At 38.4% G+C, this 12,762-nt stretch overlaps 1 protein-coding gene across 1 annotated transcript in view; it reads left to right on the forward strand.

The window, feature by feature from the left end:
* Positions 1 to 233: 233 nt before the first annotated feature.
* Positions 234 to 12,762, forward strand: part of MRPL1 (mitochondrial ribosomal protein L1) — a 57,017-nt gene continuing 44,488 nt past the window's right edge. The window contains exons 1-2 of the mRNA XM_061191513.1: positions 234 to 333; positions 8,461 to 8,572. Coding sequence (XP_061047496.1) covers positions 294 to 333; positions 8,461 to 8,572 — 152 coding nt within the window. The 5' untranslated portion in view covers positions 234 to 293. The remainder of the gene's footprint in view (positions 334 to 8,460; positions 8,573 to 12,762) is intronic.

The following is a 12,762-nucleotide window of genomic DNA, read 5'->3' on the forward strand; positions in this document are numbered from 1 at the left end:
CGCCAACAGGACCGTACTTTCCAGGAAGGGCAGGTTTCCCTGAAGATGGTTGAACTGTCGAACTGGAACCAGGAAACACTGGGCCCTACACAGCACGCAGGACTAAGGGGAACACAGCAACGAGGCACCCGCGCGATGCGCCCGCCCACGCCGGCTCGAAGGCTTACTTTGGTCCCACCTCCTTTCCTCTTGCTCCTTCGAATCCCTTCCCCCGCCGCCATTTCCGGATAGGAACCCTTTGTAAATTCTTTCCAAGTTGAAGCGTGGGACCAATTTCGTCAACACAATCCGGAATGGTTAACATGGTGGCAGCTGTAAGATGCCTCGGTAGAGGTAAAGTGAGGGGTCGTCTGGGCTTGCGGGGAAAATAGCTCTGACGCCGGGTCTTCTGTGGCTGCACAGTGCAAGCCGGACTCTCCTAGATGCGGGTCTGCACTGGGGTCTCGATAAGCCTCTACTCTTTCTGGACTCTTAAGTTCTCTAGAGGGTCGTTGCTACTTAAAAACGACCTTATCAGAGGTTTCACTCCTTTCTGGAGCTGTCCACGGGAGTGGGAGTGGGTATACATTGACACCCTTCCAGCCACCCGTAGGGACCGAGGCAGAGACTTGGTTCTGTCTCCGATGCTGGGGATGTGGGCTGCGGGGGGAAAAGAGTTTGATACGTGAAGAGAGATCTGGAATGGAAAAGGTGGTATATTTTAGTGGCTTACATCCGTAAACTTAGAATGCTTGGTGCTTTCGGAGCACATCGTTGCAAGCAATTCCAATTCTTAAACTTCCAGATGTTGTCCAGTTTGGATCAACATTTATCATTTGGAGGCTAGTTCCGTGGTACTTCTTGCTAGCAACTCTTCTCAGCAGTTAATAAGGTCTAATTTGTTGGCTAGGATGACAACCCTTTTTGGGTACAATACTTAAAATTTTTTTGTTTTGTGTTTTTGAAGTACAGTGATACGTATTGTTATTTAATTATAGTGGATTTTTGGGTGGAGGCAGCAGCCAGGAACACCCCCATTTTACAGAGGAAGAAACTGATTCTGTTAAGTATGTCGCCAAGTTCATATAACTACTTAGTGGCAGAGGAAGACTGAAGCTTAACTCCTAGGCCAGTGATTAATTGATTTTTTTTTTTTTTTAACAGCATCATAGTCTTCTCTTTGAGCTTCGTAACAGGAAAGCTCAGTGTAAAGACCAGCATTCCCTATTTGGGACAGTTGTTGCTTAAAAGATAGGGGTGACAAGAGATCACAACAGACCCTGATAACTACTAAGTGAGCAAACCAAAAAGTATATCTTTACTGAAAAGAGATTAATGGCACTATCTTCATGTATGACAGAAATAACATTATGTTAGACAAACTAAAGGAACCAGAAGGAGAATCAAAGGTTATCATTCTCTCCTTGCCACATTTTCTTCTCATGGCTCTCAGGATGTCTCACTCTCTTAATTTTCTTTTTATCTCACTTGTCACTTCTCACATTACTTTGCTGGTTCCTCCTCTTCTTCCCAGTCTCTTACCTTGGAATGTCTCAGGAGCAAGGATTCCATCCTTCATCCTCATGTCTTTTATATCTAAATTCACTCTTTTAGTGATCTCATCCAAGTTTTGTGGCTTTGACTATTGTCTGTATCTTAATGGTTCTCAAAATTATCTACAATCAGGACCTCTCTCCTGAACTTTAGATTCTTAAACTCATCTCTCTATTCTAGATCTCCACTTGTATATCTAATCAGCACCTAACACTTGTCTAAAATCAAACTCATTGTCATTGCCTGGAGCCTTCCCCATCTCATTTGATGGTTACTGCATCCTTTCAATTGCTCAGACCAGAACCTCAGAATATCCTTGACTCCCCATCTTTTTCTCACACTTCACATTAAATGGTTGACAAATCCTTTCTGCTTTACCCTCAAAATAAATCCAGAATCTGACTTCTTCTCACTACTTCACTGCAAATACCTTCCAAGCCACTACCATCCCTCACCTAGATTTCTCTACAGTGTACTCTCAACAAGTAGTCAGATTGGTCCTTTAAGAACTTAAATCAAATCATGTTACTCCTATGCTCAAAACTCTGCAAAACCTCCCCATTTTTCTAAATCTAAAGTCCTTAGAATGGCCTACAGCTGTGCTGTCCATTTTGTTATCCACAATTGAGCACTTCAAATGTGGCTAATCCAACCTGAGTGTATTAAATACACATTAGATTTTGAGGACTTATTACCAGAAAAAGTAAAATATCTCAATAATTTTTTTATATTGATAACATGTTGGAATGATAATATTTTGGGGTATTAGCTGTAATAAAATATGTTAATTTTTATTATTAATTAATTTCCCTGATTTCTGTTTCACCTTTTTTTTATTGTGGCTATTAGAAAAGTTAAAGTTATGCATGTGGCTTACATTATAATTCCATTGGACAGCACTGGCCTAGGGTCTTCCATATCATTTTGTGCCTACCTTCTCCCACCTCCATTCACCCAGCTTACCACTCTGAGTTCTTCTCCAGCTGCCCTCCTTCTCACTCACTGTGCTATAGCACATTGGCTTCTTTGTTCCTTAAACACACCAAGAACATTCCTCTGTTGGGAGGACTTTTTCTCCCAAGTGGAGTGGGCCTGGAACACTTTCTCTAGATATTTGCATGACTGACTTTCTCATTTCTTTCAAGCCTTTGCTCAAATGTCACCTTTTTAAAAGGGCCTACCTTAACCTTCCTATTTAAAACTGCAACCCACTTTCCCCTTGATTCTCAATTCCTTTTACCCAGTGGGTTTCCTCTTACCAGTACCATTTTATGTTTGTTAGTATTGTCTGTCCCCAGTAGGATGTAAGCTCCGTGAGGACAGGGATTTTGTTTTGTTCACTAAATACTTAAAGCAGTGCTAGCACATGTTTCGTTGGCATAATCGTTGTCTAATAAATAAATGAGTGAATGAATACATGGATCTTCAACAAAATGCCACCCCTCTTCCATGTGTTGTAATGAATATTAAAGTAATTTGAATCCAGTTTTTGCTCTCATTAGTTGACATTTCCTTCTTTCATTCAACAGATGTTTATCATGTCTTCATTTGCCAAACACTGTGTTTTGTGTTAGGAACAGAATAGTGAACAAGTTATATACACTCCTTGGCCATGGTACTTATCATCTATTGAAGAGCGGACATTCATTGTATAATTAATTTTTAATTACAGTTGTCCTGAGTGCTGTGAAGGAAAAGTACAGGTTGTTATAAGAGTGTATATGAGAGACCTTAATCTATTCTGAGTCTTCAGGGAAGTCTTTTCTGAAGGAGTAGCTTAAGCAGAGTCCCTGAAAGATCACTGGATAGTTACGAATTAGCTATTGGAAGGGGGAGTGGGAAGTAGTAGGGGAGAATGTCACAGATGGAGGGAAGATTATATTTGAAAATCTGAAGGTTGTAAAACCCACGGTGTGTTCAAGAAACAAAGGAGGCCAGTGTATTTGAAGTGTGGCAAGCATGAGAGAGAATGGTGTTAGATGAAGCTCGCTAAATAGGATAGAAGCAGCTCATGGAGGACCTTTTTAAGAATTTACTTTATTCAGAGAGCAAGGTGCAGCCATCCAAGTGTTGTAAGGATATGACGAGATTTCGTTTTTAAATCATCCCTCTTACTAGTAGGTGGAAAAGAAATGGAAAGGGCCAAGAGTAGTAGAATAGTTTGCGTCTGTCGCAGTGTTCCATGTAGTAGATGATGGTGGCCTGGACTGCAGTGCTTATGGTGGGAAGGCAAAGACTAGATGGATAAGATCTCCTGGGGAAAGTGAAGATTGTAGAGTTAGGTTGAGAAGCCCTGAGGAACTCTAACATTTCAGTATCATGTTTAAGAGAATCAGCTAGCGAAGGAGATGGAGTTATTTCCATCTCATTGCCATGGGGTAGGGGTGAGGATAACTTTTGAGAATGAGTGCAGATTCAGTTAGGTTCCTAAGTAGTGGAGGAAGTTCTGAGGCCTTCTGTTTTCTCTGAAGTAGCGACTGAGGTTATTTGCTAAGAGTGAGAGGAGAAGAAATATATTAAAGGAATATAATAAAATACTACAGATAGATAAATTGACTACAGAAGGATTGAAAATACAGATATCATGGCCTAGCAGTGCTATTTAAGTAGTGGTATTTTTGTAGTTTATTTTTTCTTAGTCTGTAACAGTTTGATTTCTGTTGAAAATTTTAATTTCTGGTTGTCATGACTGGGGATTCTGAAAGTAGTGGTTGAGTATTTTATAGCAGGTTGCAATTGATGTATTCAAGAGAATTATTATTTTGAGGATCCTGCCAAGGTTGTGGGGTTCTTGTTTAGTACAATTAGAATTATTTTTTGGAAGTGTTTTCCAAATCTTGAGTGGATAATTGCTCTTCCTTCATTTACCATATGTGATTTTTCAAGATAGCTGGCTTCTTTAAAAATGTGGAGAATCTCCTCTTAAACTGTTGCATACCAGCATAGCCCACTAAATTTGAGACTCTGGAGGTCAGGAACTGGATCTCATTAGTCTATTTCTCTTCTTTTTCCTAGCCATTAAAGCCTCTTGTGGCTTTTGTGTGGCAAAAATAAACAGGTTTCCTATACTGTCCCAAATGTCGGACCCATATGTTCACAGAATTCACAGTTTTGGTGGTTTTCTTGTACTTCAACTTTGTTTTGGAAGATTAGAATTAGAGATGAAATTGAGTTGTTAAGCATGTGGCTTTGATGACGTTTGAGCTGATGATAAGGAGTAGGCCAGGGGAAGATATGGAGCTGGTGCATCCCTGTCAAATGTAACATTAACTGTAAAGGCCCTGAGTGAGGAATTAGCTTGAGGGACTCTAGGGATTCAAGGATCTGAAAGAAGGTTCATAGTGAGCCAGTAGGAGAGTGGTATGGAATGATAGCAGGGGCCAGCTCACATAGGGCCTTGTAGACCACAGTGCGGACTCGGTAGCTCTTCTGCATGCGCAGTGCCTTGCACTTGGAAACTTAACTCATGAAATGAATTCATTTGATGTGTAGACAAGTCTTACAGTTTACATGCTATTGGTTTATATAATGAGTGGATTTTAAGATATTAGGTTTTAACAGTTATTTTACATGAAAACCTAGTTGTAGAGCACTAATTTAAAAAGTTGAGTTTAGAGAGTTCCCTGGTGGCCTAGTGGTTAGGATTCTGGGCTTTCACTGCCGTGGCCCAGGTTCAGTCCCTGGTCGGGGAACTGACGTCCTGCAAACCACATGGCACAGCCAAAAAAAAAAAGAAAACAAAATTGAGTTTAAGCCCAATTAAACAGAAAAGAAAATATAGATGACCAAACATGAAAACATATTCAGCCTAATTCATAAGGAAATGCAAATTAAAACAACTCTGCATACCATCTTTCATCTACTAGATTGACGAATATCAACATGTTTGGTAACATACTGTGTTGGCATGAGTGTATGGAAGCAGGCAACCTTTTCATTGCTGATTGAAATGTATATGGCACTGTTATTGTAGAGAGCAGTATTTATCAAAATTACAAACGTTCATATCCTTTGACCAAGCAAATTCCCTTCTTGAATTTATCCTATGAATATACTTGTATGTGTGCAGAATGATGTTTGTACAAGGTCATTCACTGCAGCACTGTTTATAATAGCAAAATATTATAAAGGAACTAATGGCTGGTCACTGATTATGATACAACCACCCAGTGTAGTACTTTTGCAGCCCTGAAGAGATGAAGTCTTTATGAACTGATATGAAATTATTGCTGTAATATATACATATAAATGTACCTTTATGAAAGGCATACATGAGATTATATATACACATCTCTTATAAATAATGTGTGTACATCTATATCTATGTGTGAAAATGGGCTCTAATACCTTTACATGAAAAATAAAGGTGTAGAACCGTGAGTAGAGTGTGCTACCATTTAATAAAAGAGTAGGGAAATAATATTTCTAGAGAGATGCATAAGAAATTACTAACGTGGGATGGAAGCTGGGTTTTAGGGGTTGGAGGAAGACTTTACTTTTGTATATTCTTTTGTAATCCTTAAATAAAAATATTTTCCTAGTATTTCTACATACAAAAGATATTTATAACATATAAAGAATAATAACTTAAAATTCTGGATACTTACTAGTAAGCTTAAAAAAAAAAAAGAACATTATCAATACCTTCAAAGGCCCAAGTGCCTTTGTCTTATTTGATCTGCTTCTTCCCCAGAGGTAAGGCACTTTTCCTGAATTTCTATTTTACCACTCCATTGTTTTTCTGTATAGTTTGTTTTTTTTTTTTTTTTTTGGCTGCATTGGGTCTTCATTGCTGCGCGCAGGCTTTCTCTAGTTGTGGTGAGCGGGGGCTACTCTTTGTTGCGGTGCGCGGGCTTCTCATTGCGGTGGCTTCTCTTGTTGCAGAGCATGGGCTCTAGGTGCATGGGCTTCAGTAGTTGTGGTGCGTGGGCTCAGTAGTTGTGCGTGGGCTCAGTAGTTGTGGTGCACGGGCTTAGTTGCTCCACAGCATGTGGGATCTTCCCAGACCAGGGCTCGAACCCATGTCCCTGCGTTGGCAGGAGGATTCTTAACCACTGCACCACCAGGGGAGTCCCCTTCTGTATAGTTTTAACACACACACACACACACACACACACACACACACACACACACACACACACACTCCTAAATACAATATTGATTACTTATGCATGTTTTTGAATTTAAATAATACCAAATGAATTCTTTTGCCAGTGACATTTTTGCTCAAATTATGTTTGTAAGATCCATCTATATATATGGCATATAGTTTATTCATTTTTACAGTCCTGTAGCTTTCCATTATAGGAATATACCACAAATTATTTATCCATCCTACTGTAGATACACACTTGGGTTCTTTTCTTCAGTTTTGCCATTTCAACGATGTGATGATCGTTCTTGTGCATGTCTGTTAGTACACGTGTGCAGGAGTTCCTCTAGGGTACATGCCCGGGAGTAGAATTGCTGCAACATTGAGGTGTGCGTGCCCATCCTCTTTGGGTAATGCCGTATTGTTTACCAAGACGGTATTCCAATTCATGCTCTTAACTGCTATGTGTAAAATTTATCCTTATGTGATATTTTCAGCTATACAGGACTTTTAAAAAAAGTTTTGCCAATTTGCTACGTGTAAAACAGTGCTACTTAAATTATCTCATCTACAAACTGTTACCTGTCCAAAATAAGATCAAAGCACTCTTTCTTCATTGAGAAAGTCTTGTGGAAAAAAATTTGTCAGCTGCACTAAATAATATACTTACTTAGTGATGTGTTTGATTTACATGCTGGGGTAATTTTAATTTGGTAACAGATAGGCTGTAACAGGCTCACAGACCACTCTTTAAGTAGCACCGTAAAATGATATTTTATTGTGGTTGAAATTAACATTTACCTGATTACTAATGTGACTGTACTTTTTTTATATGTTTATACATCATTTGTATTTCCTTTTCAGTTAGAAGTCTGTTCATCTCTTTTGTTTATTTTTCAATTGGGTTGATCTTATGTATTCTGGATATTAATCCTTAGTCCAGTATGTATGTTACTATTATAATCTCCCAGTTTTTGGCTTGTCTTTTCACTTTCTTTAAAGTATCTTTTGATAAACAGGTGTTCTTAACACTAATGTAGTCACTTTTTGGTTAGTGCTTTTGGATTTTGTTTGTGAAATTGTTCCCTTCTCAAAGGTCGTAAAGATATTTTCCTATATTCTGAAAACCTTTAAGTTTTGCCATTCACATGTAAGTCCTTAGTCCATCTAGATTTGATTGATTGTGTGTGTGTGTGTGTGTGTGTGTGTGTGTGGTGTGAAATAGGGATCTAAATATACTCTTTTCCCTGTTGATAATCACTTGTCTTAGCACCACTTATTGAATTCTTTGCACAGTGATTTGCAATAACATCTCTGTCATATTTCAGTATCCATATGTACATGGGTTTGTTGCTGGGCTGTTTATTGTTTCATTAGTCTATTTTTCTATACTTGTGCCAATACCAAAGTGTCTTAATTACCATAGCTTTATAACAAGTCTTGACCTCTGGTAAGACAGTACCCTCCACTTTCTTATCCTTCAGAAGTACCTTGGGCAACTTGAATGTATTATCTATACAAGAAAAAAAAAAAGAAGAAGAAGAAAATTTAAATTAAAAATTCAGGATACGTATTTGTAATCTATAATAATAGAACTAACATACTTTGTTGAGCCTTAACTAGACTAAGTTAAAAATAAATTAGGACAGAATTCTTCAATTAGATATGTTTACTTGGCTTTAGTTTCAAGAAGTACAGTTTCCATTTTTACACTTTTTAAAGATTGTGGTTAACTCACAAATATTGAATATTTTTGTTTTAGAGAACACTGAGAATGTAAAAACTATGTATGTAGTGATTAATATTAATATTTTACATGTTTTTTTTCTTTCAAGTCTTGATACATCATCAAAGGCATAGTCTTTCCAAGATGGCTTCTCAGACATCTCTTTATCCTTGTTCTGTATACGTTCCAGTGCCCAACAGACATTTTGCTGCTGCTACAAGGTAAGTTTTTTTGTTTTGTTTTTGTTTTTTTAGTTATTTCATTTGCTATCATTTAAATCTTTGATTAAAAAACAATATGCTTGGGGGGCTTCCCTGGTGGCACAGTGGTTAAGAATCCTCCTGCCAATGCAGGGCACATGGGTTCGATCCCTGGGCCGGGAAGATCCCACATGCTACGGAGCAACTAAGCCCGTGCTCCACAGCTACTGAGCCTGCGCTGTAGAGCCCGCGAGCCACAACTACTGAAGCCCGCGTGCCTAGAGCCCGTGCTCCGCAACAAGAGAGGCCACTGCATTGAGAAGCCCATGCACCACAATGAAGACCCAATGCAGCCAAGAATAAATAAATAAATTAAAAAAAAAAAAAAACCAATATGCTTGGTTCTGTTAAGACATACAGGGATATATAGTTGTAAAAGTTTATCATCTCTGCTTCTTTGACCTGATAGTCCTGAAGGAGAGGCATGACGTATTATAATAATACTTCACATGTATTGAATACTAACATTCAATAACTAATTTAATACCTACAGCAACCTTATGTGGAAGCCATTGTTATGCTCTTTTTTAGAGGCAGAAAGCAAGGAACCAATAGACTATGTAACTTGACCAAGGTCACAGAGCTAGTAAGTGTTGGAGCTAGGATTCTGTGACATAATAAGAACTATTTATATTGGGCTCTGCCACCAGCTCCTGACACAGAGCTCATAAAATCCTTGTGATGTCCTGAGTGATAGGGATGCTAGGAGCATTTTTCAAAAATATTTGGTCTTTGACCCAGTTCCTGATACAGAGCTCATAAAACCCTTAATTTTCTGGGTGATAGGAGTGTCTTTTTGTCTAGTGAGGCAACTCTTGGTGGACTCCTGTATGGGGACTGGTCACTAGAAAGACCAAGCTGTGATTACAAGCTTGGAACTTTTAGCCCTACCTTCCATCCTCCAGGGAGGAGAGAGGGGCTAGAGATTGCGTTCATAATTGCTCATGCCTACATGATGAAGCCTCCATAAAAATCCCTGAACTATGGGGTTTGGAGAACTGCTGGGTTGGTGAACACATCCACGTGCTGAAAGGGTGATACACCCAAACCCTACAGGGACAGAAGCTCCTGTGTTCCAGACCCTTCTGGACCTTGTCCCCTGTACCTATTCATCTGGCTGTTCATCTGTATCCTTTATCATATCATTTCTTATGTAATAAACCAGTAAATGTTAAGTAAGCTTTTGTCTGAGTTCTGCAAGCCATTCTAGCAAATTATGAAGCCTGAGGAGGGAGGTCCTGGGGCCCCCCCGATATATAGCTGTTGACCAAAAGTACCGGAGGCCCGGACTTGCAATTGGCATCTGAAGTAGGGGCAGTCTTGTGGGACCGAACCCTTAACTTGTGGGATCTGATGTTTAATCCAAATAGTGTCAGAATTGTGTTGAATTACAGGCTATCCAGCTGATGCTGGATAATTGGAGGGTGTGGGGAAAAAAATCCACACATTTAGTGTCAGAATTGTTGTGAGTAGAGGAAAATAGTTTCCTGTCTAACTATACACCCTGTCTGCATCTCACTTCCTTACTTCTAACTTAACGGTGTATCTTGGAGATTGTTTCAGATGGAGCTGTTTAGTCATTTTTTTAAAATTGCGATATGATCGACATATATTAGTTTCAGGTATGCAACATAATGATTTAATATTTGTATATATTGGGAAGTGCTTACTACAGTAAGTCTAGTTAACATCCATCACCATTCAGAGTTACGAATTTTTTGTGTGTGGTGAGAACTATTAAGATCTACTCTCTTAGCAACTTTCAAATATACATTACAGTATTATTAATTATAGTCACCATGCTGTACATTACATCCCTATGGCTTATTTATTTTATAACCAGAAGTTTGTACCTTTTGACCATCTTTACCTATTTCACCTACACCCTACTCCCCTGCCTCTGGCAATCACCAATCTGTTTTCTGCATCTGTAAGTGCATTTTTTTTTTTTTTTTTTAGATTACACATATAAGTGAGATCATATATTTGTCTCTCTTTGGCCGACTTAGTTCACTTAGCATAAGAGAAAGGTCCATCCATGTTGTTGCAAATGGCAAGATTTCATTCTTTTTATGGCTGAATAATATTCCTGTGTGTGTGTGTGTGTGTGTGTGTGTGTGTATTACATTTTCTTTATCCATTTATCTCCATTAGTGGACTCTTAGATTGCTTCCGTGTCTTGGTTATTGTATATATTGCTACAGTGAACATGGTTATAATATTTCATTGTGTGAATATACCATAACTTACTTAACCATTCCCTTATTGAAACACATTTTGGAAATGTCTTTCCAAAAGACATTTGCCTTTTGCTATTACAAATGATCCTGCATTGAATAATCATGTACATAGATCTTGTCAAATATTATGAATATATTTGTAGTATGAACTCAGAAATAGAATTGAATCAAAAGATGTGTGCATTTATAATTTTGATAGGTAATACCAAATTGCCTTCATAGAGATCTTGCCAATTTATGTCCTTATCAGAAAGTATTGTTAGAATGCCTATTTTCCCATATACAATGTAGTCAAAATTTTTGAACTTTGCCAATTTGATAGGTAATAAATGGTATCATCATGGTTTTAATTTATATTTTATTACTGTTATTATTGAGGTTGTATATCTTTTTATCTGTTTAAGAGCCATCTATATTTTCTTTACTGTGAATTTTCTGTTCATGTCCTATTCCTATTTTTTTGTTGTTGATTAGTAGGAGCTCTTTATACATTATAAATTAGCACATATCTGCACTATAATATGTCTTAACTGCTGTAGTAGAGGAATGGACCAGGTACTGTGGGATCACAGATGAAAGGTCAATTAATTCTTCCTGGAGGAGAATATGGCAAGAAGTATTTGAGCTGGGTCTTTTTTCTTTTTTTTAATAAATTTATTTATTTTATTTTATTTATTTTTCGCTGCGTTGGGTCTTCATCGCTGAGCACGGTCTTTCTCTAGTTGCGGCGAGTGGGGCTGCTCTTCGTTGCGGTGTGCAGGCTTCTCATTGCGGTGGCTTCTCCTTGCGGAGCACAGGCTCTAGGCATACAAGCTTCAGTAGTTGTGGCACGTGGGCTCAGTAGTTGTGGCTCTCGGGCTGTAGAGCGCAGGCTCCGTAGGTGTGGTGCACGGGCTTAGTTGCTCCGTGGCATGTGGGATCTTCCCAGACCAGGGCTCAAACCCGTGTCCCCTGCATTGGCAGGCAGATTCTTAACCAATGCGCCACCAGGGAAGACCTGAGCTGGGTCTTGAAAGATAGATAGGATTTTGCAGGGGAATTGGGAGAAAGGTATTTCACTGGTGCAGAAGGATGAAAGTGAATGATATAGCTTGAATATAGGATTAAGAGAGAGGAGGCAGAAATGATGCTAGAATGGAGGCTTCCTTTGAGTCTGAATAGTACCTGGATTCTTTTTGAGAATTTGGAGGAGTATTGGTTGTACCAATTTACATCCCTACCCAGCAGTGAGTGAGTGTGCCCACATTTTTAACAACTCTGGATATCATCAGTCTTTATTGTTGTTTCTTCATTGTGTGTCTAATTTATATCTTTTGCCCATTTTTCTATTGGGCTGTTTGTCTTTTTCTTTCTGCTTTGTGGAAGTATTCGTTTATTAGGGACATAAATTATTTTGAGAATATTTTATCTTTAAGTGTTGTTTTCTTTTATCCTATAGAAATTTTTCATTTGATGTCTTCCCCATATTCTATTCCAGTACAATTTTAAAAGGAGCTTCCATTCACCTAAAAACTGTAGCATAAGAAATATGCATGTTTTAAAAAAAAACTGTGAAAATTTATTAGCAGATAATTTTTTCCACGTCTAACAATGAGAGTTATTCAGTAGCTTGATGAGAATCATAGTATTCGTAATTTTAATTGTGGTTTTAATTTTTTAATGTATTGACTTTATAATATACTAAAAAAATAGTTTTTTCATGGCTGATTTTTTATCAGGATCTGAGACAGGGTAGAGGGGCTTGTGCTTGCTTCTCTCTTCTCTCTTGTCACTCTGAATCTCCTCTCTTCTCCGTGTATGTGCATATACTCATGGTTTGCCAGTGGCATCTCTGACTCTGGTTTTGCTTCTCTCTTGACAATAGGTTCTTTTTCTTGCTTCTTTGTGTATCTCAGAATATTTTATTGACTG

Source organism: Eubalaena glacialis, chromosome 5, assembly GCF_028564815.1.
Source record: "Eubalaena glacialis isolate mEubGla1 chromosome 5, mEubGla1.1.hap2.+ XY, whole genome shotgun sequence".
Taxonomy (NCBI): domain Eukaryota; kingdom Metazoa; phylum Chordata; class Mammalia; order Artiodactyla; family Balaenidae; genus Eubalaena; species Eubalaena glacialis.